The sequence below is a fragment of the Aphelocoma coerulescens genome, chromosome 5 (genome assembly GCF_041296385.1).
Source record: "Aphelocoma coerulescens isolate FSJ_1873_10779 chromosome 5, UR_Acoe_1.0, whole genome shotgun sequence".
Classification (NCBI taxonomy): domain Eukaryota; kingdom Metazoa; phylum Chordata; class Aves; order Passeriformes; family Corvidae; genus Aphelocoma; species Aphelocoma coerulescens.
Window position 1 is genome coordinate 3438486 of NC_091019.1, and position 26865 is coordinate 3465350.

Below are 26865 nucleotides of genomic sequence, written 5' to 3' on the forward strand. Positions count from 1 at the left end.
TTCTGGATTTCTCCAGCACAGCTCTGCTGTGTAACTCAGAAGGAAGCCACCACACAGTTTGGCCAGTTCGTGAAAGCTTTCGCCATTTCACTCATTTATTCTACCTCTCATGTCAGTTCCATTGTTCCATAACAGTTAAGGTTTTACAGCCTCAAAATAATAAACGCAGTTTCTGTTCACATTTTACAAGTCTATCCCGCATTGGTTTCACTTTTGAGAAGCAACAATACATGACTTTGAACACCTACTATCACATCAGTGACCAGCAACGCCTAGGCAAGGTTTCTCTAAACAGCAAAGTTTAGCTGAGCAGTGAGTCAGGATTTCCTTCTGCAGTTTCATTTTAGTTTTTTCTAGAAAGATAGATTCTCTGAGAATATAAAAGAGACTGCAAATGAACAGACAGCAACTCGTACAGACAAGCCAGACAAGCAGAGATGCATTACTGAACAAGGTTTGGAGCATCCATGGCAGTGATTCTCCAGGCATTCCAGATCCTGCTGTTGAGGACCTGATGAAATATGCTTCACTACTGCTTCCAGTATCCTGCAACTTTATCCTTCTGTCTTCTACTCAACGAAATGGTTTACAAATATATCAAAATCGACATGAACAGCCCGATTGTGACCCCATTTTGCACTGGTTCCCTTGACTCGTATGTTTCTCCCCAAATCTCACTGTGGTCATGATCCCACTTTATCACCAAAGCAACTGTTGGTGCTGTCTAGAACAGCACTTCCATCTTCATCATGTGGACCAGAATACACTGAAGTTGTATGACAGGTCTGGTTTACTATTTTGAAAAGCAAATCATAGCTCTAACTCTGAGTAGAAGTAGGCAATAAAGCAGTTTTTTTCCAGAAAACTGCTGTTAGTGCATGTGAACTCGAACACTTCCAAAGAAAATGTCACATTGAACGGAATATTTTTGCTACTGGAGAAAGGTCATCATTTGAAACCAGATCTATAGGGCAGCAAACAATCATTAAGATGCTTTATTGACAATATCCACTCACTGCAAAAGTTTCTGCCTGCATACAGTTAGATCTTAGCTTTTCCATAGTGTTTTATTGGCAGTGGAAAATGCATCAGTACTTTATTGAAAGAAAGCAATAAATAATACTGTGATAAAAATAGTTCAAAAGTAGACTGTACATATTGTTACATAATCTGAAAATACACAAAAGATTAATAGAAAAACAGAACAGTAACAATGGATTTCAGTTTTACAAGCAAGTTAAAAGTGGAAAACAAAATAAGAAAAAAGACATGCTATATATATATTGTTGCATAATAAATAATGCACCATCTGAACAGATTCTTGCTGGCTTTTTAATATGCCATTTACAAGTGTCAGATACATTTTCTACTCATACAGTCCAAAATGGCTACAACCATCAAAATGAAAGTCCAGACAAGTCTTTAGAACAAGTTTACAAAACACATAGGATGACTTACATAAGAAAAGTAAGGCCTTTATTAGAAGATGCACTGCTTTAGTTTTCAGCCCATCATTGTACCTTCATCTTTCACTACTCATTTGACAGGAGGCTGCAGTGCTTTAGGATTGGTCCATTAAAACTGGTTCCACCAGCATCTTTCCACCAAGTGTTTTCAAGCAAAAAAGGTCTAGGACAAAAGAAACCTCTCTGTGGCCTGTGGCTCACGACCAGGAATCATTATGAAGTCTATCTTCCTCAGGTGAGGAGAAGCAAAACTAAAAGCAGTCCTTGGTTTATGGCTTGTTTTCAGTGACTGCGAAGAGCCGCGATACAAATACAGCACGGGCTGTTACGACTGAGGCAATCGCTCCCACAGCGTGGCCCGCAGGGTTAGGGGTTCCTCCCAGCTTTGCAAACAAGTTCTACCTTAAATAAAGACAAAGTGCCACTACTTGACACATCCTCTGTGTGGAAAGGTACAGCTCTGAGAAGAACAACGCTCGTGTACCGTCCCTCCTACGTCAACAAAGGCTCACCTGAAAAAAAGCTGGACTTGTTTTCAGATCTAAGCTAAGAGCTCCAAAAGACAAAATATATACTGCTCGGTGTCATGGTACTTTTACAAAGGTATTAAAATCCTTTTCACCTTCAGTTTCATTATTAAAAAACAATGATAATTACAGTAACTGCATAATTTACAAAAACCCTATATTGCTCATAGGGACATATACATACAAGCATTACAGTACATTCAGTTGGAAAGACTAAAATTAGAATAAAAAAATCAGCAATGATTTGATTTGTAGACTGAATAGAAACAGACAAAGTAAGTAACTATATAAATGAGAAGTCACATAAATATAAGAAACATTTAGATTCTAAAATATTTTCTCTATAGTACTCATGAATTTATTTGCTAATTAAAAACTCTGTAATAAAATATCTCAAAGTGTCCATTTAACAAGTATTAACAGGTTAAGGGTTCCAAATGTTCAAAATGCTGCATATCACCGGTAGAAATAGTGTGGGTAAACTGTAAAAACAACAAACAAAAACAACACACAAAAAGAAAAAAACAAAAAACAAAACACAAAAGATTCCATTAGCAGTTTTTAACCAACATTTCCTTCCAAGATTCTCACAAACAGCTCAGCAGTGCAGCAGACATGCACTGAATTACTGCCATGCCACACTGGATATAATTTTGTTGCCTCCTGCAATCTCCAGCTTCAGTGCAAAGTAAAGCAATGAGGGCAAATATTTCTGCCTCGAGGATTTCCATCCCACATCATCTGACTACAGAAAATCCTGAACCAGGGAGAAGAATCTGGGGGAGAGGAGATGTAAAACTTTGGTTTCTTGCAACTAATAATACTTTAAGAGAGCCCCTGAGATTATGAACTGACACACTCACATGGTCTGAGTTGCTACATGCAAGTTTCCTCTCTCAGCATTTCATATGTAAGAACTCCTTAGAACTCAACTCATACATGCAAAAAGGTTCTGAATTTGAAGAAGCAAATACATGAGTTGGAAGGGATGCTACCAGTAAGAAGAAAGAAGTTGCAAGCAGAAAAGATAATTTACAGTCCATGAAAGATACCAGTGAGGGGGAAACATCCACTGAATTGATTTATAAAAATTCATTATAGTTAAAAAAAAAAAGATCGGTTTCCTGACTTGCTTGCAAAATCAGAGAATCAGAATCAGTACTGTGCCATAAGACAATACAGCAGAGGCTGCTGCAGAGACCTTCCAGACCCTGGAGAAAGACAGGACTACTGATCTTTCACAAGCCAGAGTACGTGGATTTCATGTTACAACACATCAAGCTGCCTTTTATTGGCAGCACTGCCCCCAGCTCCCCAAATTTAGGCTGCAGGCAGCTAAATCCAGCCAGCCTAAGCAATCACAGTGGCATGGAGTGTCCAGGAACTGGGAAACTGCCGTTTTCCCTTCAATACTGAAGCATGTTTTAGTGGGACCACTCAGACCAAGCAAAGACTCAGAGATCAACAATCTGAGCTGCAATGTCACACACTGGATTGTTTTCTTTCCTTTCCATTCCTAATTTATTCTCTTCTCCCCCTCCCCACTTCCACTAGCTGTGTTTCATCCAACCTCTGATTCCAGCATTTTCTACAGAGCTATTTAGCACAGGTTCTTTTTGAGGCTGTTTAAAAACCCTCACAAGAATACAGTACTGACAAAACCCACTATTTACACATTCAGTCTTTGTTGTAGGAAATAAACTCTGGATTTTCAATATGACAACCTACCCTCAAAACCTGGACTGTTTCTAAGTGTGTAAAACCACTGTAGTAAAATCCCTGCTGTTTTATTTCACAAATAGCTGCTTTAGTGTTATTCCTATCAGCTTTACTCACCAGGAGAAGGCTTTAACAGGAGTAGGTCCTTACTGTAGCAGAATCCAATCTTTGTGTTCCTGATACACTGCCTATTCCAAGAAGCATGGGAAGACATGCAGAACACAGCATGCATGTTAGTTTTCAAAAAAAAAAAAAAAAAAACCAACCCCTCCACAGCAATGGTGATTACAGCTTTGGTACTCACCCAACTCTAAGGTTACAAGTTAGAAAAGCAGAATTTATTTTACAGTTTGTATATTAACCACTTCTTGTTCCAGGGGCTAACAAAAAAAATTCTAAAGAAAGACCTGCGTGCCAACTAGCACCCAGAAACTGGCAAAGGTGATTTTGTAAGTTATTTACTACTTTATGTAGTTTGCAAATATTTAATATTTAACAAAGAAAGTGGTTTTACATGGTAAAGAGTTAATTTACTTTCACTTAGAGAATTTTCCACATGAATTCTGGACAATATTTTGTGCTAGTGACAGTATGTAAAATTTAGAACAGCTTACTGAGAGTAGCATCAGATGCAAAAATTGGTGTTTTGAGCTTTATGAATAAATAAGGATTTTCAGAACCTGAGGCAACTCTGACAGATTGTATGTTCTCACCCTGTGTGTTCCAATAAAAAACATCTTATATTTGTTTCTACTTGTCTCTTGTAAACTAAATTCAGGTCAAAGTTTATTCTTATGTTGCTACAGAGACGGTTTTTAAATAGACAGGATCCCTCATGTGATAGGTGATCAACTTCCACTTCCAGGTGGGATTTCTGGGGTCTGCTTTTGTTGGTTTGGGTTTTTTTAATTCATATCTGTGTGCACACATATACACAAAGATCATTAAGTACACAGCAATGAATGAAACTGATTTCAAGTATGGTCAATATTGAAGTGGCCACTGCAGGAGGGGTAATGGAACTGGTTACTCAAGTTTTACTAATCTCAAAATTACCTGAGGGGGTTTACTCACATCATTTTTGAATGCATTTTATTGCATTTCAGAAGTGGGGCTCATATTGGTCTAGACTGCTGCCAATTAGAAATTATGTATTATGTGATTCAAAAACTCCTACTAAGCTGTTATTTTATTTCTCTACTTTAAATTACATTTATTTCTAGCTATGACTCATTTTGTTACTCCAGTGATGTAAAAAAAGAAACTCCACCTCTACTACAGCTTCCTGAAATGACAAAGCACCCTATGGTTAAACACAATGTTATAAATACAACCATGCACAAGGCAGATGCTTTTATGCAGCAAAAAGGTCATTTGAACTTAATTCCCCTGGAATCTCAGGCAAAAAAAGCACATCATGCTTAAAATTATACAAAATCAATACCATCAATCTGCATCTTCTTTGGCTGCATAGAGGGTGAAGACATTGAGGTTGTAACTCTGAAATTTGCAGGAAGAGTCTCTGCTGATCCAGCAGCTAAACCTCTTATGTCCTTTGGTCTAAACTTCTTTCTCCACGAAGGTGCTCTCCTAAAGCTCTTATCATCATCCTGTCATATTGACAAACAACATTAGCAGTGCAAAAAGTGTGGGATTGTTACTGACATTAAAAGGATTACTGACAAACTTAACTAAATGTATCACCACTGAAGGAGGTGATTGTGAGGAAATAAAAATGAAGTGTATTAAATACACTGCCAAGCAGGGTTTTCCTTAAGCACTTGGGTAAATGTAATTTATTACCCACGTGCATTCTCCTTTCCCCATTAATACATCTGCATCTTTCAAGCAATATTCCCACCTCAGAAATATAAACTGTATTTAGTAAGTGCAGCATTAAGTCCCACTTCCAAAAACATCTTTGTCAGAGAAAGTATTGTGTCAGTGCAAATATTCCCACTGGGCAGCTCCATTTGCCAGCTTCCCATTTAGAAACAGTTCAATCCTTCAAACGCTGTTTTAGCTCAGATTTATTCCCTTGTACAATTAGGAGATAAGTGCCTACATTATTTGAAGAGATCTTGATGATCAAACTGCCCTGTGCCACTAGAACAGAGCAAACATCCCTTCCCTCAAAGCTCCTTTTGCAGTTTGAAATCTCCATGAAAAATACTTGAGAAAACCATCAAGCTGCTTTCTGATGGGTTATTAAAATCTTGGTAGAGATGCAGATGGGAACAGAGCAGTCAGGAGCTTCCCCTTCCCCTGTCCTCTTCCTCATCCCAGCAGCAATGTTTTTGAGACTGGTTTCCTGAGCTGAGGTTAACCACAGAAGGGTTTTGCCACTTCAGCCTTAATCTGGACCACTTTTGCCTACAAGTGCTACCACATCAACTCCCATCAGCACCAAAGATGAGGCAGCATGGAGTTAATTAAGATTCTCCTGGGGAAGTAACACCAACTTGAATCTGTTCACTGAGCAACTTAAAAGGTTAAAGATGGAACACTCCCTTGTCTGTGCTGTGGGTGCACAAAACAGCCTCACACTTAGAAAGCTTTATTCTCATTTTGGTGCAGTTTATACAGTAAGATCACAGGCTGCCCAACAGAAATTACTGGTCTTCTGCAGCAGTATGAATCAAAACTAACATGAGATTTCTTAAAAGCCCCTCAAAGCTCTTTGAAATACTGCTCTTTAGGATAAAGTGCCTTTCTCTATCACAGCTTGTTCATCTGCAATGCTGGTCACTCATTTTCCCGTATTTTAGATAAAGAGGATCCAGCCCAAAGTGCTGCTATTAGACATTAACCACACGAGCTACAAAACCAAACTTCCAAATCTTCCCAATACTTTCATATTCAAAGCCATCTTACCAAAATACACAAACCCTGCTGTATTTAGAAACTGTCAGGGACACGGATTTTCACGTTAAGGTTTCTGTTACTATTCTGTCAAAAGCTTAAAGAGGTTCAAGCTAAATTCTTTCACTGAGCAGGTCTGATAAAGTTTCCAGGCCTGTAAAATGGGTCAACAACTTGAGTAACTTACTTCATCAAGTCTTCTATCAGTGCCCATAGCAAGAAGGTTATTGAATTCCCTCTCCAGAACAGCACGAGCCTGAAGGTTATGGTATGAAAGAAATGGAAGTTAATTACAAAAGATTAGTAATTAGTAACCTATAAATGATTTTAAAAATTTAATAGGACCCAAACTGTTTAATGCTTTCTTATCAGATTAAAAAACATACTTCGTACTTGAAAAGTCAGTACTTGAAAAGTTACAGTTTAATTTGTAATTTATTAAAAATTTAAGGAAGACTTAACAGCTCTCCTTTAGTTGCAACACAAAAGTTCATGATTCTGGCTCAAACTTAGTTATTTCAGAGTAAAAACTAGCAAACAACAAAAACGATGAGTTTCACACTACTGTTGTGAAGATGGGCTATGAGGAAAATACTGACATAAATATTAACGATCTTTCTCAAGCAAATTTACCAACGAGAATTGTTGTTAACCACTAGAAAACTATTAGAAAGGCATGATTTTAAGTTTTTCTCTTGCGTGAAAATGGACAACTTTCCATTGCTGAAGTTTCTAGATGCTCTTAACTGTGAAAAAAAGCAATCAGCTCCATTTTTAACCTTCCTAGAGGCCTAAAGCACCTCCTCCTTGCTCACCTGTGTGTTTTGAGTGGGGATTTGCAGCAGGAGAGCTAATGCATTGTAATCAAAGGATTCATCTAAGGCCACAAGTGCACCGTGAACTCCGCTCTCGATCAGGTTGTTCGCGTATTCCTTAAGGCCGATGGACATGACCCAGTGGATCATCCTCTCATTGCTCCACACAAGGACATCTAGGGAGGCAAAAACACAGTGCCAGATTCATTATAACACCACTTCTCTGAACCAAATCAGCCCCAGTCATGAACTGGATGACTGGATTGGCTTGGAGTGGAAAGTAAGCATATTAGAAGTGTGCTGGGAGGTGTTTCACACCCTAACAGTTTAGACTTAAATATTGCAAGGAGAAATTCCCCCAGAGGCAAGAGATGCATCCATTCTGTTTGGGAGGCTAAAAACAACCTACCAGCCACAGCCCTGGCTTGTCTGCTGCCAGTTAGTTGTGATCCCTGGGAATGTTCTCAGGCACAATTAGCAAATTAACCACCAAAAGGTATCAATGCTTTAAAAGGAAAGAGCAGGCACAGAACATTCTAAGCAAATTTTAGACTCAGATATCAGAAAATACTTCTGATATTAGGCAGGGAAAAAATTTCTATGGGAAGTCTTGGAAAACCATGAATTCCCATCCTGCTTTCTTTTATTCCTTCTCTCTTGTTCAATAATCACCATGAATCTGAGAGACATAAATACCTAAGTCACTTGGTTATTTTTTCATCAACTGCTGGGTAATAAAAATTACCAGCCACAAGCAACAGCAAAATGATGCAGATGTAAAGTTATGTCAAAACAGGGGGAAAAGAAGAAAATAAGGAAAAAAAACCACCCAAAAGCATGTTCTTAACTCTCATTCTCCTAAAACATTTAATTTCAAACTTCAGAGCAGTTTGAGTCTCAAAAATGTTCACATCTGTAGCACAAGTAAATGATTTAACGATGTGTGATCATTCAGTGTCCAGACACGCCTTGTGCATTTAACACTTGATATTTTATAAATGATTCCTTCCTCTAAAGCCTTTTCTTTGTTAATGAATTTTTGAGGCTGATCAGTGAAAATATGGCAGAATCAGACTGAGGTGAAGACAATACACTAACCTTTAATTTCATTCTGGCTTTCTTCTCTTTTTCTTTCCAGTTCTTTTCGGTCATAATTCAGTCTTCGGAGGCACATAATTCCACACTGAAAACTGTTTCTGTTTGGACCAGAGGAAAAAAAATTGGAACACATATTTAGAGATAATGGAAACACTTCCTGTGGGTGAGGTCTCCAACTTCAGCCTCTTTACCTGTGGAAGCTGTCCACCATTTTCAGCTGCCCACGCAGGTCTTTTTTAGTTAAGTGATCCAGCATCCGAGCATCCACCAGACATTCCATGAAGTAGCTGCGGTACTGAGGGAGCCCCAGGCTCGGGAGCCACTCATTGCCAATCCACTCGTGGTTCATGTCACCATAGGCTAATGTCTGGTTTGAAAAAAGATTAAGGAACAAGCTTATTGAAATGAGAAATGAAGAAAGAAAAGCCTATTTTAAAGAAATTGCTTATTTAATTCTTAGCCTGCGAAGATAAGCACATCAGAATACTGAATACTACGTGTATGTTTTCCAAACAAGTCACCCTCGTGGAGAAAAGCAGGTTCAGATATTCAGATCAGCAAGTAAAACTGCCTCAATTTATATCAAGAAATAGCATAACAAAATATGCAAGAGGTAATAAAATTTAAAAAAATACTAATCTGCACGGTTGGATAGCAAAAGCCATAGAATTTCATTGTGTTGAGATGTTGCAAATACTCTCTTGAAAACTGGGGGGGAATCTTATTTTTCATGTGACTTTATAAAGAAAAAATATCAGAAAAATAACTGCAGGCCTTTTTAAATACAGTTAGCTGTTTTCAGAAACTGATCAAACTGAAGAACAAGCCATTCTAAATGCTAGTCTTCCTCCTAAAAGACTTTTCCCATTACAGTTTTGATCTGCAAATCACCAGGCATTTTTGTAGAGAAAACATCTATAAAGATGAGAGTTTCTAACTGTATATCTAATCACTCCTTGGGCAACAAAACCCAGAAGCTCCTTTTTTCAAAAGTGTAATAATTGAGATTTTTCTGTTAAAAGTCAAAAGCTTTATTTCTCCTCTAGAGGAAGCACCCTCCAGAAAGGAGCAAGGCCACAGGGAAATGCACCTCCCAAGCCATCAGAAGGTAGAAGAGTCAAAGAGCTCCTTACTCTGGGCTTGTTACCACTGACAATCAATAAATGAGTAGCTGAGATGTAGTTAATGGGACTTAAACCCGGTTTAAGCTGGAGGGCAGCCAAGCAAGAAGAGCCTGTACTGTCCAAAGGTATGGATCACGGGTAAACCCCAAGTTTTGTTTATATCCCTGTATAAATACTCAGCTACATCAGTGCCTGAAAATACAATTAGGATTTGCCACCACTTTAAGGCAAAACAATTAATCAAGGGGGATTACAGAATTAGTGCATAGAAATCTACTTAACCATCCAGGCCCAGGGTATCTTGTGGCACACCTGGGATGGTGGCTGGGTTGGACAGGGACTTTCTGCACAGAGCAGATATTCCTCTAGGAATTCTGGCTTCCCCAGAGAGCCACCCCCCACCAAAACGTTAAAATATTTAAATCACATGTATTTCCCAAGTGTGCATTGTACAGAGATAAGCCTGCATCTTCCCCCTCTCCCACTCCCCAGGTCACACCCAGAATCACTAAAAGCTGCTGGTCTAAAGGAAAAACAGATTCTTTCATGCTCTAATGATTGTGACAGTTTACATACAGTCCATAATATTAGATAAAGTTTCCAACCTGAGCCCAGCTTCCCTCCTCATCTTCCTGTTAGGTGGTTAGGAAAGCAAAAGAACACACACATATTAGTGGTTAAGTTTAGTAAGGAGGTCAAAGTTAACAGTGCACTGCACGACTCTAAAGCTACTGCATACCAAAGAATCTAGATAAAGCAAGCATCATGCAGTGTAAAAAATTATACACAAGGCATTTATTTTTGTATGAGAAGTTGCAAACCCCATCTACTGATTAAGTTTTCTGGAGAGAAGAAATTTCTGCACCAATAATTCAATTTGTCTATTTGTCAATCAAGTCAGAGCTCCATTTTACAGATCAGAATTTTGTTTACAATCTTATCAACGTTGATTTTTTTTTTCCTCCCTTCTGGGAAAAAAGCTATCAAGATGCAGATTGCAAGGTTAATAATTAGAAGAAGCAATGATCCAGAATTTTAGTGTGTTAACTTGAAGAAAAAAAAAAAAAGACAAAAAAAAAGACAAAAAAAAAAAAGACAAAAAGGTACTTGATTCAAATGTTCAAGAAGTGGGAAAAGCACTCTAAGGAAGAGAAGTGGCAACACTGTAAACTAACCGTTTGTTGTGTGGCTGTAAGATTTTCCATCTCTTCATGTGTTACCCAGACATTTCCCGTGGTCTAATATGAGCCCACAGGGAATCAATCCCATCCAGTGAAAGGAAAGCAGTAACAAAGAGGAGAGGTTGCAGAACAGATAAGCAATCGGTACATGTAAGGAGCAGGCATGGGCAAAGCAATGGTCTCTAAGTCAGGTACAGCTACTGAAAGTCATGGCATGCAATAAAAGCCTACCCACAGGGATCAACTTCCTTCACAGATATTAACAAAACTGAGCATCAGAAACAGCTGACAGGACTTCATTAATGGCTAAACACTGAGCTCTGCTCTAATCTGAAAAATACATTTGTGGTCTAGCATATAACCCCAGGAAGAACTTTAGACTGCAGGGCAGACAGACTCATGGGAGAAAATTCCCACTAAGTGCCTGAATTTACTATAGAGAGACAGGTGACTCCTAGTTCATGTCATCTGAATTATTTGGAGTTAATGGCCTTATAGCTGCATTAAAAGAGCCTCCAACAATCCTACAAATTTCTGTATACACATGTATGCTTCATCTGGATTTTAAATTCTCTGGAGGCCAAAAGATGAGGCGAATAACATGTACTCTAAATACTCTGGATTACATACTTAGACTGAAATAAACTTCTCTTTTCCTTGAGAAAGAAAACTGCAGTTATCCCTTTAGTTAGTTTCCATGAAAGGAAGGAACAGCCTATATTTAAAGAATGTATTCCTTTCCAAGAAATTCTTAATAGAAGCTCAGTTTTAAGTTTACAGTCAAATGTTGGGAATTTCTAGGTGTTTAATGCTGGATGAGTTTCCTTACCGTCCTTGAGGTGGGAGGGGCAGAGGGGCTGGTTAATGACATGATTTCCTGGATGGCCAGCCTGAGCTTGAGCCTGTGCAGGGGATTGCTGATCCCAATTTCCCGCTGGATTTCCGTGTCAGACAGGGCTGACATGATAGCACCGCTTTTCACATTGGCTCGGCAGGCTGCCACGTACCAGGCTGGCATCCCCACCCACAGCTGGAACACAGAGAAAAGGAAGTAAGCAGGAGATGGAAAACATTCCTGCCTCCAAACCCTCACAGTCTTTACAAGTCTGTACATCGAGGGGGCTTTTTATTAATTTTGGAAGGACCACTCACCTCCAGCCACACCACCACAGTGGGCCCATCCCACTGTGCAAAAGGCAAACCTTGTCTTCTGGCTTCCTCCAGCAGCTCGTGCCTACAGTTACAGAAATAGCCATTAGTTATAATGGATGTTACAATGTCAGCACTGCACTCCCCTCACTGTCTTCTTTCCAATAATTAGCTTATTCCTTTCCCAGCCAGCCTTGTATGATACACCCCCTCAGGCAGGTACAGCACGTGTACAGGGACTACATAGGGATGAAAGCTGAACTGGCCAGGAAATCTGAGAGCAACAGAGACATGGATCTTGCCTTTCAGAACCTGGTGTCTGAAGCCACTACTGACACTCTACCCAACACTCCCAACCCAAAGCAGAGAGGTCAGGCTTATTTGGCAATCAGATTCTCAGCTGCTGCAGTTTTCTGCTCAGCAAAGCTGAACCAAAGCAGTCATTTTTCCTCAGCGTGTGCAGATCTGAAACCTGTGGCAACACATGAACACATCAGACACCCCTGTCCATCAGGCTGCCAGGGCTGGAACCTGGGACAGGGACCATTTCACTGGTCAGAACGTCAGGGACAGCTTCACACAAGCAGAGCTGTGTTTGGCAATTATATCCCAAAGGGCTGTGTACTGAAACTGGGCTTTCATCTCCCACGATGACACCATTTCCTTTGTTCTTCTGAAACAGAAGAGCCTGAAGTTTCATATTGACAATTCAGCTTCCAGAGACAATGGAAGCTCACAAGGTCCCTATAAAAAGCTGCCAAAAATGTTTGATAAACCAAAGGACAAAAAGTAGCACTGTGGGTATAAGCATGCAATGTTGCTTGGATATGCCTGGCTGAAAACATGGAGAAAGCCTAAAAAAAGCATTTTTACACTGCCTTTGAAAACCAGCTGTATATGGTTAAATCTCTGCTCATTTTCCTTTGAAAATCTGAAAAAACAACTTCACCTAATTAGACTGGTTTTACTGTTCTTTATTCATGCCTGCAAGTGTAGAATTAAGATATGCAGCAATAACTACAGATTCAAGATCCTACATGAGGTATTTACCATTTTCTCGCTATTTAAATCAAATAAAATCTCCTTGCTTTCTGAACTGTCTCACTGGATACTCTAAGATGATAGCATTTTTAGAAGCTATAGGTATTAAAATATACAAAGCACCTTGAAGAGTGATTACTGACAGAAAAGGAGCTTTTTTGCTACTCCTACAAAATGGAAATGCAGCATTCAGCTCTTTCAGACATATCTGGGATCCTCATGTTATACTGGTAACTAAATATTAAAAAGCAATCAATGAAGTAATAAATATACTAGCAACTGCTTTATCAATAGATTGCACTTCTCCACCTGTACACCAGTAAATTCCTATTACTCTGGAAGAACCTCCCAGTAAGTTATCCTAATTAAATGTGCTTCCCAGCAATGGGAAAAGGGGAGGAAGGAAGGGACTGCCAGACAACTGGTTACAAATAACCACACTAGATACCATTTTAGGATCCATCCATTAAGGTGGAGCAGTGTTCAGCAGTCAGCAGCTCAACTGCTGAATTTCACTAACAAAGAAGACTGTAAAAGCTTAGACATATTTGTACACTTCAAAAAGATACATATATTTCTAAATTGGGAATAAAGGATCAGCTATTTCCCTGCTACTGTGGAACATGTTACATTCATTCCACAAATAATTACCCCTGAACACATTCAGTTCTGCTTCTCTTTGTTGTTTAACGATTTAAAAAATAGAAAAATAAATGAATAAGATACTCTGAAACATTGCTCGATAAGAACAGAATAAAATTCTTAATACTGTATTTGACAGAAAGGAACACAACGTTTTTTTCCAAGTAGTTTAACTTCCAAATTGGTGTCTTTGCCTTCCTTTTTGGTGGTTGTGTTGTGTGGAGTTCAGAGAAAATCAGTGTCATTTCTGGTTGTTTTGTAGGTCTCATTGTATACTTCATGGTAACCATGAAACAGTGAATCCTTTGGAGTAGGATACAAGGAACACATCAAAAATGTAAGGAGAGGTTACGATGCAAACTTGAAACTCATGCTGGTATTGTAGGGAGAAAATAATTGTGTGATGGAGAAAAACACATAGAAATAGAAACAAACAAAAAAATGTTTATGACATGACTTTATGCAGAAATTATTCAACGGATCCAAAGGGGAAAGCAACCATGAAGTGGAAAATAAATTGCAGAATTTGTTCATATCCAGTAGGAGATAAAAAACTTGCTTGCACAGAAAATCATTAACCCCCAAGCTCAAGATGTAGCCCAGGCACAAAACATCTCATAGGAAGAATTCAGAAGCAGCTGCTGTTTCATCTGCAAATGAGGCATCAATGGTTTTTTCCTGGAGCAGAGAACTTCCCTTTTCCCACTATTCCCTTCAAACTCCACCAAGACACTCACTGCATTCCAGTAATATGGGATCACATCCCTGAAAGATCACAACTGCCAGGCCAACTGAGTCTCAGAGCCCAACCATTACACCAGACGTGGATCTGGTGGAAATGGGTGCAAAACCCAGCCCCATATCTTTGTGAGGAAAAAAATATAGCAATGGTGCCAGTCAACAGGTGGTATAAACCTGGCCCTGTGAAGGATAAAAGAATGCCAAAGGAGCAGCTGGCTACTGGAATAACTCATAGGTGACAAAACCAAGGGACAGATGTCTGGAGACTTAATAAAAAACCTGGCTGAGCTTCCCTTGGAACAGGAGCCCAAACATGCTGCTGCAAGGGGGGAAGGCTTGTTGTTAGACACATTCCAGAGGCATCTCACAGCAGCTGGGGAGGACAAAAGCTGTGGTCATAGGGAGTGAGGAATGATGTCAAAGCTGCAGGTGGTGCCTGATGCAGCAGTGAGTGCACAAGACCCTCTGGAGACCGTGTGAAGGGTCTGTGTTCAGCAGGGCTCTTGGCAGGAGAGCACACGCTCACCCCACAAGGAAAACAAAGCAGCCCGGAGCAAGCTCACTCCGTCACTGGACTGAGACAGCACGGGAGTGGATACACCCAGAGCTCGTAGCCAGAGGGGAGTGCTGCATCCCAGATTTCTTGGATGGAACTGAAGAGGACTGATTTGGAAGAAGTTCAGAACACAGTAAACACTGCAGTGTGGGGAAGAGAGTGATACTGATGGAAGTGACAGAGCTTCAGGGTATAAAAACTGAGAAGAAACAGTTGTAAAACATGAGATGGAAATAGGCAGAACATCAGGGGAAAGTCAATATCCTTATTCTAGATTGAGTTCAGGGATGTAGTAAGTCTTTTGTGTGTGAGAGTTATCTTAAATTTAGGGTTGCCTTCCTTTTTGCTGAATACAGTACTAAGTTTGTTGTGCTGTACACAGGAAAGCACAAACACAGTTGTGGCAAACACCGTCACTACTACAGCTCACACAGAAGATGAACACAGCACTAAAAAGAACTTAGCTTTAGTAAACACCAAACAACAGTTTCACAGAAGTACATCTATCCTGGAAACACAAATACCTACTATTGCTAAGCAACTTTCAAACCCCAGATTACAAAACTAATTTAATCTAAGAGGGTTTAATATTTCTACTATAAAAGCTCACGCCATGCAAATTAAGACACCAAACTAGCTTTCACACTGAACTAGGTGACACTGGATTTATTTCAGCAACACATTTTCATAATATATTCTTTTGAATTTACTATTTCCTCTCATGATCTGACCTTAAGAAAGGACAGAGGTTTTAATATATTGCTAAAAAATCCAAACGGGATTTATCATACTTGCACAACAATCCTTAAAAAATAGATACAAACTTACCCTGATTTTGCACTACCACATCAAATGGTAAACAAAAGGAAAATAAAATCATAAAGGACAAATATAAAACTAGGATTAAACTGAACTCAAAGGCATACAAAAACAGACAAATAACGTGTACTGTAATTTAATTCTGCAACTATAAATAGGTTTTTGTTAGAGGACACTGAACACTGCCCTCAGCCTGTTTGTGCACATGCAAGCAGAAATCAGAAAGATAAACGAGCAAATAGGGATTAGAGACAGCTATAAATAGAAGGAGCTGTCGTTGTTCCAAGCATTCAGGTAGCTGGAATTCTTTTTGCTGAATACAAGGTTTTGCAAGCAAACAGTCAGTTAGAATTTGCTTTAACCCAGCCTCCTCCAAAATCAAAGTGAAAAGTAATTCAGAGCAGCTTTACCACTTCTTCTTTTTGATAATGAGCATCTCAAGAAGGCAGCAAGGGATCTTTGACCCCTTGTGATAATATTGCTTCCCGTGTTCAGAACACCCCTCAGGATTCTGAGACAGCTGGATGAAAGCATCTTACTGGGATTTTTCAAATGATAGATTTAGATTGTTTGTATTAATTTCATTGAGTGGTAGAGAATACAAGGCTCCAGGGAAACCTTAGAGCCCCTTCCAGTACCTAAGGGGCTCTAGAAGAGATGGAGAGGGGGTTTTGAAGAACTAGGGAAGGCAATTCCAAACTAAAAGTTTTCATTTGTTTAATATAGACAGCTGCCTTTTAAGCAACCTACAACATGCAGCCATAAATTATACTTCAAGTAATACCAGTAAATTTTTGAAAAGCAGAATGTTTACAAGAAAAGCCATGATTTATCTGCAACTGCACTTTTTGCCTTTCTTAAAGCAAGACAGTATGGATTGTTTTACTTGAGAATGAAACTTGTGGCTGGTATTGAGAAATACCTATATTGCTCAAAGAACAGACCTTAACACTATTTAGATATGACCAGACTAAAACTATTTATTCAACCAAGATGTGGTATGACTTTAAAGCACTGTAGAAAAGGGAAAATACCAGATCATAATAATGTATGATTGCCTTCAGTGTAGCAGTCTGAAGAAAAACAGCTGAGCCTTCTGTTATCCAAACAAACCCACATTCCATTCCAACTTTTCAAACCAACACACTGCTGGTTTTCATTAGCAGCCACCAGGCATTGTTCTTATTAGTTAATAGAACTTAGGTACTGCAAGAAATCCCTCTCAAAGGGAAAATTAGCACCCTTTCCTTCCAATATTTACTGTCTGTCTTCAGAAGGCAAGGAAAGTCTGATCTTCATCAATTTTTTGACAGCTGAACAGAACAGAAGCAGCAGAAGTTTAAGGCTCAGCATTGGGGGAAAAAATGCAAGGAATGCCTGATCCTACTTATATAAATATAAGTGTTTCCTGTATTGCCATATAAGCATCAAGTCAGGATTTCTACCAGTAGCAATATCTGTTTTTCCCCTATGATTAATTAGTCTTTGCTTCACCTGTTCTAAGTCTGGGAACAACAAAGCATGCAAACAGACACTCAAAAGGTGAGCAGTAAACTGAAGATTTTCTGGCACAGAGTGATAAAATTCTCAGGACTAGGAAAAGGTAATTGCATACAAGGTGCCATAAAAAAAGGAACGGTCACAATTGATTTAAAAATGGAAGAAATCAGGGCTATATGGTGCAAGGAGAAAGATTTCAGCAGACAATCTTAAACAGAAGTGAAAAAATTAGTGAAGAGAGAAGCTGTCAGCAGCTGCAACACAAAGGGACAGAGAAAGGAGCCAGCAAGCTCATGCACAGGGGATGTCTGCACACAGCATCTCATGCTTCCCTTCTGTCAATTCCTTCACACTCTGGGCAAAGAACAGCCAAGAGCAACTTTGGGAAATCTCCCATTTGAATTAAAGGTATTTATAATTTATTATATTTAATCCCTCCCAAAGCAGGGATTAAATATAATAAGTTTGGGGGGGATTTGGTAAGAGTCCACTTCTATCTCTGAATTTCTTTATTACAGCAGTCCAATAGTAAGTTTTCAGCTGAAATTCCTTTCAAACTTACCATGACCTATGCTGCTATTAATGTTCTGGAAAAACAGTAACAAAAAATAAATCTACAGAGGCTTATTAACCATAGCACCATATTAGGCAAAAAATACCCCAAAACCAAACTAAAAAATAAAACCACAGCATTTTTAAACAAAGCAATACATGATTAACACAGGATTCCAAATATCTGGTAACTTACTTTTTCTGCATTTTCCTGTTTTTCTCTGCTTGACCTCCAAGTTTGCTGAGACCTAATGCATCCTGAGAGGAACCATCTGCTTCTCCCATGCCACCTACAAAAAAACCCCCAAACTCAAGTCAGTCTCAACTTAATCCTTTGTAATATTACTGATCAGGAATGTGTAAAACCAAACCTCCAAGCCCATATCTCTCACTGTGTAAGAAAAAGCAAACCAACCTTGTCCTAGAGCTTCCTTGCTTGTTTGTCCAGGTCGTCCCTTTTCCTTCTTGCCAAACAGGCGGCCAATAGAGGATTTGATCCCCTTCTTTTTGGGGGCTTTGTGAAGGGAATCTTGGCTGCTGTTACTGCTACTAGGATTACTTGTTTGCCCATCTTGTGAACCTGTTGAACTGTACCAAAAAAAAAAAACCGTCATAATGGAGCCCACGTACAACAAATTCACCAGAGATAAGTTCAGGGTTCTGTGCGAGTTACTCAAAGTTCAGTAACTCACTAATGACATTTAATTTCAGCTTTTATGAGTTATGAAAAGAAATGTTGATGGCACAAGTTCCTGACTGAAAGGGGCAGACAAAGATTGAAATACTTGAGTGGAATCCATCTCAGGTAATTTGAAAAGAGTATCTGTCAATCCAAGTGATGGCGATTTTGCAAGTTATATCTCAATTTATAGCTAAGTTACAACTTAAAGAGTTGAAAGTTACCTTTTTTATTTCCCAAACATGAAGCACACTTAACACAGACTCGGAGTACCAAAAGACTTCCCATGATGCCATTTCTAAGCAGTAGCAAAACCTCCATTCTTAATGTTTATGTAACACAGTCACCCAGTTAAGTGTCCACACTCCTGGCTTTTGAGAAACGCTTCAACACCCAGACTAAAGCCCTACAGGCTGAACAGCTCTGCAGTTTGGGGGTTTACTCTGATGCTGTGGAACACTGAGTTCCTGGGAGGTCTGAGTGATTCCCAGCTACTCACTTCCTAATGTCCCTGATATCTTCATGGCTCACTGTATGCAGAGCTCCTTTCTGGACTCTGTCCAGACGCAAAGACCGAGGTGAGGAAGGTGGCGATGTCTCACATTTGATGGTGGTTTTGTCGTCTCGTACCTCTTCTCTGGAAGATGGAGACTAATGGAAAAGGAAGGAAAATTTCAGGGGCAATGCTGAAACATGAAGGCAATAGCAACTCTACAAAAAATAGTGAAAGAAAGAATCTTATTTCAGCATTAAAGGATTACTCTTGCCCTTACCATTCTGCTGTTGCCTATTTTTTGCTTGATTTCTTTCTGAATTTCTTGTTACCTTCAGTGCCAAACTATTAAATTCAATCTTAGCTACTGACACAAGAAAGTAGCACTTATCTTTTATTCATTTATAGGGCTAAGAACTAAAGTAATGCCTTCAGCACCATAAAGTGAATATACCTGTCACCAGTTTAAGCAAGTGCAAAGACAGAAATAAGAGACCTGTGAAAAGAGTCATTAGCAAGATCACTGACTCCGTGAAGTCAGTTTCTACACACCTTTGGCTACAAAAGTTTGAGAAACAGAAAGAATAACTTATTTGTGTGTGCACTGACAGCTTTTAAAATGAAGCACTGATGCATGAAGACTCCAAAGCAGTGGTTGAAAGAGAAAGCAGCACCACACTCCTCCACACCAGCAAAAACAGGCAAACAAACACAAAAACCCACAAAACAAAACCCACACTTAGGCTAAAATGATAAACCGTAATCTTGTTTTATTACAGAGCTACCCTGTGAATGCTTTATGTTCCTGTTATCCACTAATGAGTTTGGGGACAGGGAGGGAGATGAAGGGGCACACCATGAAATAAACTAAAGATTTTTACCTTTCTACGGTGTTTCCTTAAATCACTAGGCTGACAGATGCATGCAAAGAAAAGAAATTTGGAAAAGCTGTATTTATTGTAAACTGTACCACAGACCAAGACAACTAGTACAGACAAAACATCTCAGGGAGAATATAAACAACAATTACAACAATGGCACAGAGAGATACTGGGTATGAAGTACTCCTTATATCACAGATTACTTAAATGTATCCCTGAAGTGAGGAAAAGGAAGCAAAAAATAAACACTTACAATTGGTTATCTACCAAAGTACCAGAGATGTTTGAGTGTATTGGGACCGTAGGCAAATTAGCACAAAATATGTGCAGCAAAAAAACCCCAAAAAAGTGCTGTGGGGTGCAAGGTGTTGCTTTGAAAAGGCGAGGACCTGCCTTGGACCTCCAGGTCAGCCACAGCAGCCTTAATAAATCAGCTGCACTTGTCCCTCCTCACAACCTTGGGATTCCTGCAGCTGTTCCCTACACTGCACAAAAAGCAGCCCATACTTTAATAATGTGAAATATTGCCAACAATAGCTCATTTCTATACAGTCAGAGGATTCTGTTCTTTTTACAACTTTAGAGTGCTGGAATGTTTGAGCAGGAATTCGCCACCACTTTTATTTTATCCTCCATCTACTGTACCTCACTCCCCAGGGAGTGCTCACCTCTGCCAGTGCACAGAGCAAGGCAGCAACCCTGAGTTACACAAACAGCTTATTCAGACTGGTGCTGATGAAAGCCAAATTTAGATAATTTGTTTAATAGCTCTCATCATTTAAAAAGGCTGCAACCAAAAATAAAGTCGGTCCCCTCTGAAGTGGGACATGGGGGAGGGATGTTGTTTCCCTCCCACAAAGGACAACTTCTAATTGTTTTTGATTCAGAATATGTGTAAATTTTGCAGCATTAATATGGAAAGTTTTGTACAATCTGACTGTAGAGTACCACATTAACAAATCCTAAGTTCACTGAATGATAGAAGGGACATTTAAAGATGATCTAGTTCCTCAGCAAGTTCTTGACAAAGCACTGCAGACTTGTCTTACCCTTACTGGATCTTTCATCCATTAAATCTGATGAGCATAAAAATGAAAATGTTCACCACGTGGAATGAACTGCCCACAAGGACTGCTCAAGAGAGGCTTCACCATTTATCATGCTGATGCCTTCTAATCATGAGGGGCTTTCAACTGACTGAGCTGCATAACCACTGGCATTAAGCTAATTTGCCTACATGATCAAAAACTAATGCAACTCTCTATTAAAATACTGGAAGACACAGCAGAACTCAGTCTAATAATTCATGATGGCTCTTCCAAAAGTTTCTAGAAAGCCCTTGATCTGTAATTCTTGATTTCAAGCTTTCACAAGTCAGTTGCCAGGTACAAAACCCATCAAATACAACTGCAAACACCAGACCAAGTGACTTTGATGCACAATTATGATCTAAAGTGAACTTCATTACAGCTCACTTTTCTTTGGTTGCACTGGATTTCAGACAAGACACGTTCTCCTGATCTAGTTTTGGGGAAAAGAGCTACTTACATTTGTATATGGTTTTCTGCATGACAAGTGTTTAGCTTAACTAATTATTGTGAAATGTTAGAAGATAAAGCACTCCACATTCTGAATTTTGTTAGCTTTTCTTAGAAGAAGACTGCTTGACCCTGGACATATGGCTAGAGCTAGTACAGTGATTTTTATTTTAATTCAAAGAAGGCAAAATTACTCCCTTTTATGAAAAAAAGAGACTTTTTGGTATATGTACACATCAATTTTAGAAAGCCAGCAAAACTACTTAGCTGAAATACTTGGTTTTAACTGTTCATTTTATTTAACATGTCTGTAAAAACAAGAAAGGAGAAAATGTGTATCTTGTTTTTACAGATATGTTTACATGCATAAAGCAGCTCCTAGAAGGATTAATCTTCCTAAGAATTCATGAGAATGTCAAAGGAAGGAAAACATCTTTTTCTACTCACTGAACTCCTAAGACTAAACTTCTTTATCACCTACAAGGTCTAACAGATATTTCTTTCACCTATCAGGCTTTAACAGCCTAAACCAAGACACTGGCACTCATTAATATTCAAACAGCAGTGCTACCATCTCAATCTTCAAGATTAATATGCAAATCATTTTTTAGCTGAGTGTTTAGTGGAATAGTAGACCGCTAAAAATAAAGTTTAAAGCAGAGGAAGAAAGTGGTTGAAAAGAAAACATTATTTCTTCTAGAAAGAGGAGTCTGAAGGAAGACTGTAACAACAGAAGGAATAAATACTTAGGCACGAGATGCTGACCAAATAATAGACTTGAGCTCTGAACATTTTTCCTAATCATTACGTATCTTACACTTTTTATAGAAGTTGAAAGGAAGCAGTAGAAAAACCTAGAGGAAGGAAAAACACAGCTGAGTAAGCAGGAGAGGAAAGGGCAAGGAACCAAGCCGTTTCCTAGAGAAAAGGAGCGCTCTCCCGAGGAAGCTGCAGGCCGCGGATACCCACCAGTGTCATGATGCCCAGCCTGTCCACCTCCCGCGCCGGGCTGTGCGGGCCGCGCCGCGGCGTGGAGCGGCCGCTGCCGGGCGGGGAGGAGCCGGCCAGGGCCCCGCCAGCGTACGGGGCGGGGATGGAGCTCATGGAGCGGAACCGGCCGTGCGCGTCCAGGCTGCCGCTGCCCACCCTGCTCTCGATCTCCTCGGCGCGCTGCTCCGTGTTCTCCTTCTCCTCCTGGATCAGTCTGGGGGAAAGAGAGGTGCAGAGGAAGGTGACATCCCAACAAGGGCCATACAGACAGAATGGGGCTTTGAAAGAAGCAGCACTTAGCAGAAAAACATGGAGAAATCACCATTTCCCGAGTCATTTTTATCGAAAGCTCCACAGCAGGCAGGCCATACCTGATCTCTTTGTTGATTGCATCCAACTGTTCCTGCAGCATTATGGCCAAAGTCTGAGCATCAGCCTGACCACTTGGTGACAGCAGATCAACTGAGCTGAAAATGGTCTCCCTGTCGTCCTCCACATCAGACACATCCACATCGCTCTCAAATGCTTGTGCCACGTTTGCCAACACACTGGCTTGCTGGGCCCGCTCCCAATCCTGCTCGTTCAGGGTCTGAACCTACAAGAATCCATAAAAAAAAATAAATCCAAGCTCAAATGGGAAAAACACGACATCTCTACTGCTTATCAAGATGTTTAAAATAATTTATGTAAGTCTACTTACATGCTGAATGCATCCATCAAGACAGCAATGTTTAGAGAAATGTAAAAAAAAAAAGCTATAATGTTGGAAACTTTTAAATTTCATTTAACTGGAAGATGCAAAACGGGCTCATTGAGTCAATTATACCACCACATATTTTGGCTATACACACTTTTAATTACAGAAGAATTTTGCTATCAATTCCATGGGAACTATGGAATCAGTTTTATGTAATGAGTGCTTATGTGTCCTGAAAGGAAATTGGAAATGCTTGCAGAACAGTAGTATGTTAGAGCACAGACATAAAAGTAGAACTGTTTCAAATTGTATTTTACAGGCTTATCAAAATTTAAAAACAAAACCAAAACTTAAAAAAACCCCCCAAAATTGGAGTTCAGAACCACAGTCTTGCAACTATCTGCAAACAATTAAAAACACCAGCAGCTGGTCATGAGTTGGTAACACGGGACCTATAAAATCCAGGAGTTTATTGCCAGGTACTCCCAATTCTCAAACCTCCTTGCACCTGATTAGCCTCATGCATTGAGCAAATCTGTTCTGCTGTCACAGTGCTGTCTGCATTTTCCTTCCTTACCTTTGAAGGCTCGTCCCTGAGAGCAGCCAAACGGCCCTTCTGGGGCCGCCTCAGCACGGAGGAGGTGCTGTAGGAGTCCGTGTGACTGTCCCCCACAGAGGAGGATGCCACAGGGAATCTGAAATCTGCTCTGCTGGAACACAAAACGAACATTTCATCCTTACAAAGGGAGAAAGGAACCAAAAACAAGTCCCCCAAAGGATTCTTCTCGTCCCACCACTGCCAATTGTTTTTAAGCATGTTTTTTAAGCAGTATAAAAGTTGCTTTATATGCTCTATAAAAATTAATTTTATAAATACTTGCAAAAATATTTGCACTTATAATAGACAAAATTGTCTTTAGCATAGTGACTTTAAAGAAAATAGGGAAAAAACCAAACTACTACTGGTACCTATGATGAAGTGATGCAGCTCTGAGTCTCACTTGGTCATTTTCAGCCCTTAATGCATCAACATTTAAAACAAGCTGATCCTGGAAAAATAAATAGAAAAAATGTATAACAGGCTTTTTAAAAAAATTAGTGTCAAATACAAATTTATGAACTAACCTTTAGGTTTTTTTATCTCATTTCTCTTGCAACTTGGAAATAAAAGATTTTAAGATATACCCTTCAACTATTTAAACATTAGTTTTGCTACCCACCATACAGCACTGTCACAAAAGGGCATCCCAGAATCATTCTGCTGCCTCTCTACCCTGACTCTAGTCATGACAATATGTATTTTAAAACCAGCTATGAAATGAAGTTCCCTTGCTACTAAGGCTACTATAATTAAGTGGTGATAATAAGAAACAAGAAGATTTGTTCAAGCTCTCTGCACAAAAGGATCTAACAGCACTTACTTTTAACTTGGACATTTTTACAGGCTCTAGAAACCCTGAATTGCGCAGAGAAATCCAATGAATGAGAAAACAACGAAAGTCTAAATAAAATAAAAAGTGGCTGATGATGAACATCTGTGAGGAGGGACCTTGTCATTTCCAGGACAAGCAAAACACCACGCAGCTGCTATTGCTAAGGAGCAGCCAAGTCTAATAAATATTTCTCCCTCTGCTCCCCAGTTCTTAAAACTTTAAAAAAAAAAAAGTTAGCAGTTGCACAAGCATTTCAAGATATTCAATGCTTTGAGAAAACCTCATGGAAAAATGCCCAACATTAGAAGTATTTCTCATTTGGTTTTACTGTTCAAGGTCATGTGTACAACAGTATAAAAATTCTACACAATCTCCAAACTCTGGCTAACTGCCAACATATCCAGGCACTTCACAGATTCAAAAGTGTGCTAAGCCTTGGACTAAAAGGTTATGTATTAGATATAAAATCTTCCTAAAACTGTGGCACACAATACCATAAAATAACCAATAACAGCTCCTTTCTCTTAAACAGAGCAGGAAATGTTAAGTTTTATGGGGAATTAAAATCTGATCCTGCTATGTAGCAAAGCAGCAATTAAGTTCCAAGATAATATTTCAGAAATGCAGAGTGTACCTTTTCATGCTGAAGTTCTTCTATTTGTTTTTTTGCATTTTCAATTTCTCGAAGAAGTGAATTCTGAAATAAAAGGCATCACAAATTAAGTCACTCATAAGCTGCTTTACACTCTTCAACCATAACCATGATGAGTATCAAAAAAGATTCAGTCAACACTACGCAAATGCATCTTAAAATTACAGATCCTTGACTGCTTCCATCATTTCACTTTGGTTATAGTTGAAGGCTTATCCTTCCAGGTGTACAGCACTCTAAATAATGGATTTGGTAATAGTACTGGTTCCATAAATCTTTAATAGCAATAGCAGCCTTTTAAGGCTCCATTTGACAAAGTCTAACTAGTAAAAAAAAGGGAATAATTATGGAATAATTCAAAGTCATTCAAAAAAGACCATGTGATCAGAATAAAGTCTTAAAATTTTACCTGCATGTTTCTTCCCAACTTAGCATAAAAGAATGAGCTGGAAGCCTCAACAAGAACACTTTTCTAGAAGCTGTGAACTACAGCAAATGACAAGTAGATTTTCCTCATTATTCACAAATGTAGTTATGGTTTGGAAGGTAAGAGGGAGACAGGGTCAACCCTAAGGCATCACCACTTATTCAAGCATTAGGCACGAATGCAAGAGGAAGCAAATGTTCAGCAAGAGTCTGGGAACATCACTGACGTTCCAAAGCATTTTATTGCCATGACTTTAAAATTAAAGACACTCAGCTTTTCCTGAAACATTTCCCCAGATGGTCATTTCACCCTCTAGTGAAAGAAACCAAGTATTTTTTTAATCCAAGACCAAGCAATTCAAAGTCAGCATCAAGCAAAGTGCCACTTTAGAAGACACTTTGAAGTTAGGGATCTAACTTCGAGGTGTGCATGGAAGAAGAATCCATAAGGACCTAGATCCAAAAGTAGAAGGGAAGCAAAGGAGTAAAAAGTGTGTCAAAAGAGATGACCTGAGTGCAGGGGAAAGCTCCAAGATGTGCACTGACAAAGCAGGAACAGCCCATTCACACTCTATAACAAGTCTCAAAACGATCTACCTGGGAAGAACTGCAGGAATCCCACAATGACTCAAGGAAACTCGTCCAGCCAAAAGCAGTGGGAAACAAAGGAAACTGAACTGGAAAGGTCAAAGTTCCAGCACTTTAGGCTTCCTGTATTACACTGGATGAGCCTTTTTATGCAATCTGCACCAGTCAAGTGCAAATTTTTACCCAAAAAAGGATACAGCTTCTTAAAAGCTGCCTTCTCAACACCGCAGTGCAGTGCCCAGGGACAACCTCAAAAAATGACTTTTAAGAGCGTATTTTCCAAATCCACACTAAAAAAAAGAGTCTTAACAGAAACTACTTATAAATAAGGGGTTTGTGTTTATTTGCTGAAGTTACAGACACACTGCAAAATATGCACAAATCATTACAGAATTACACATTCAGTACTGGAATGTGACTGGTTACCTTATCTTCCAGGGCAGCCATCCTCTCCTTGAGGTGAAGCTGGAGCCTTTCATTGGATTCAGACAGGAGCTTATCAACAGTTTCTGACAAACGTTTATTATGCTCTTCATTCATCTTCTCTCTCTGTCTAGCCTGAGATACAAAAAAAGCTGCTGAAAAAAACCCGAATTTGCAATATCTCCAACAACTTCCAGGTTATGAAGGCAGCAAGCTCTCTTTAATCCAAATGCATTTTCTTTAACAGCAATATTTTTCCAAAGAGGAATACTG

General features: G+C 39.3%; 1 protein-coding gene across 8 annotated transcripts in view; it reads right to left on the minus strand.

Annotated features, from left to right (window-relative positions):
- Window positions 1-57: 57 nt before the first annotated feature.
- The window catches only part of PPFIA1 (PTPRF interacting protein alpha 1), a 54005-nt gene continuing 27197 nt past the window's right edge, over window positions 58-26865 (minus strand). For 2 of the 8 annotated variants that reach the window (XM_069016395.1, XM_069016402.1), the window contains 20 exons: window positions 26596-26727; window positions 25138-25200; window positions 24040-24119; window positions 23648-23780; window positions 22745-22968; window positions 22353-22587; window positions 18971-19122; window positions 18208-18380; window positions 17989-18082; window positions 11945-12026; window positions 11622-11822; window positions 10787-10849; window positions 10217-10243; window positions 8679-8854; window positions 8488-8585; window positions 7390-7565; window positions 6762-6830; window positions 5157-5322; window positions 3830-3900; window positions 58-2475 (listed from right to left, as the gene is read on the minus strand). In XM_069016395.1, the coding sequence (XP_068872496.1) occupies window positions 3842-3900; window positions 5157-5322; window positions 6762-6830; window positions 7390-7565; window positions 8488-8585; window positions 8679-8854; window positions 10217-10243; window positions 10787-10849; window positions 11622-11822; window positions 11945-12026; window positions 17989-18082; window positions 18208-18380; window positions 18971-19122; window positions 22353-22587; window positions 22745-22968; window positions 23648-23780; window positions 24040-24119; window positions 25138-25200; window positions 26596-26727 (2403 nt within the window). In that variant the 3' untranslated portion in view covers window positions 58-2475; window positions 3830-3841. The remainder of the gene's footprint in view (window positions 2476-3829; window positions 3901-5156; window positions 5323-6761; window positions 6831-7389; window positions 7566-8487; window positions 8586-8678; window positions 8855-10216; window positions 10244-10786; window positions 10850-11621; window positions 11823-11944; window positions 12027-17988; window positions 18083-18207; window positions 18381-18970; window positions 19123-22352; window positions 22588-22744; window positions 22969-23647; window positions 23781-24039; window positions 24120-25137; window positions 25201-26595; window positions 26728-26865) is intronic. The other 6 variants (XM_069016396.1, XM_069016398.1, XM_069016399.1 and 3 more) reach the window with 6 other exon arrangements.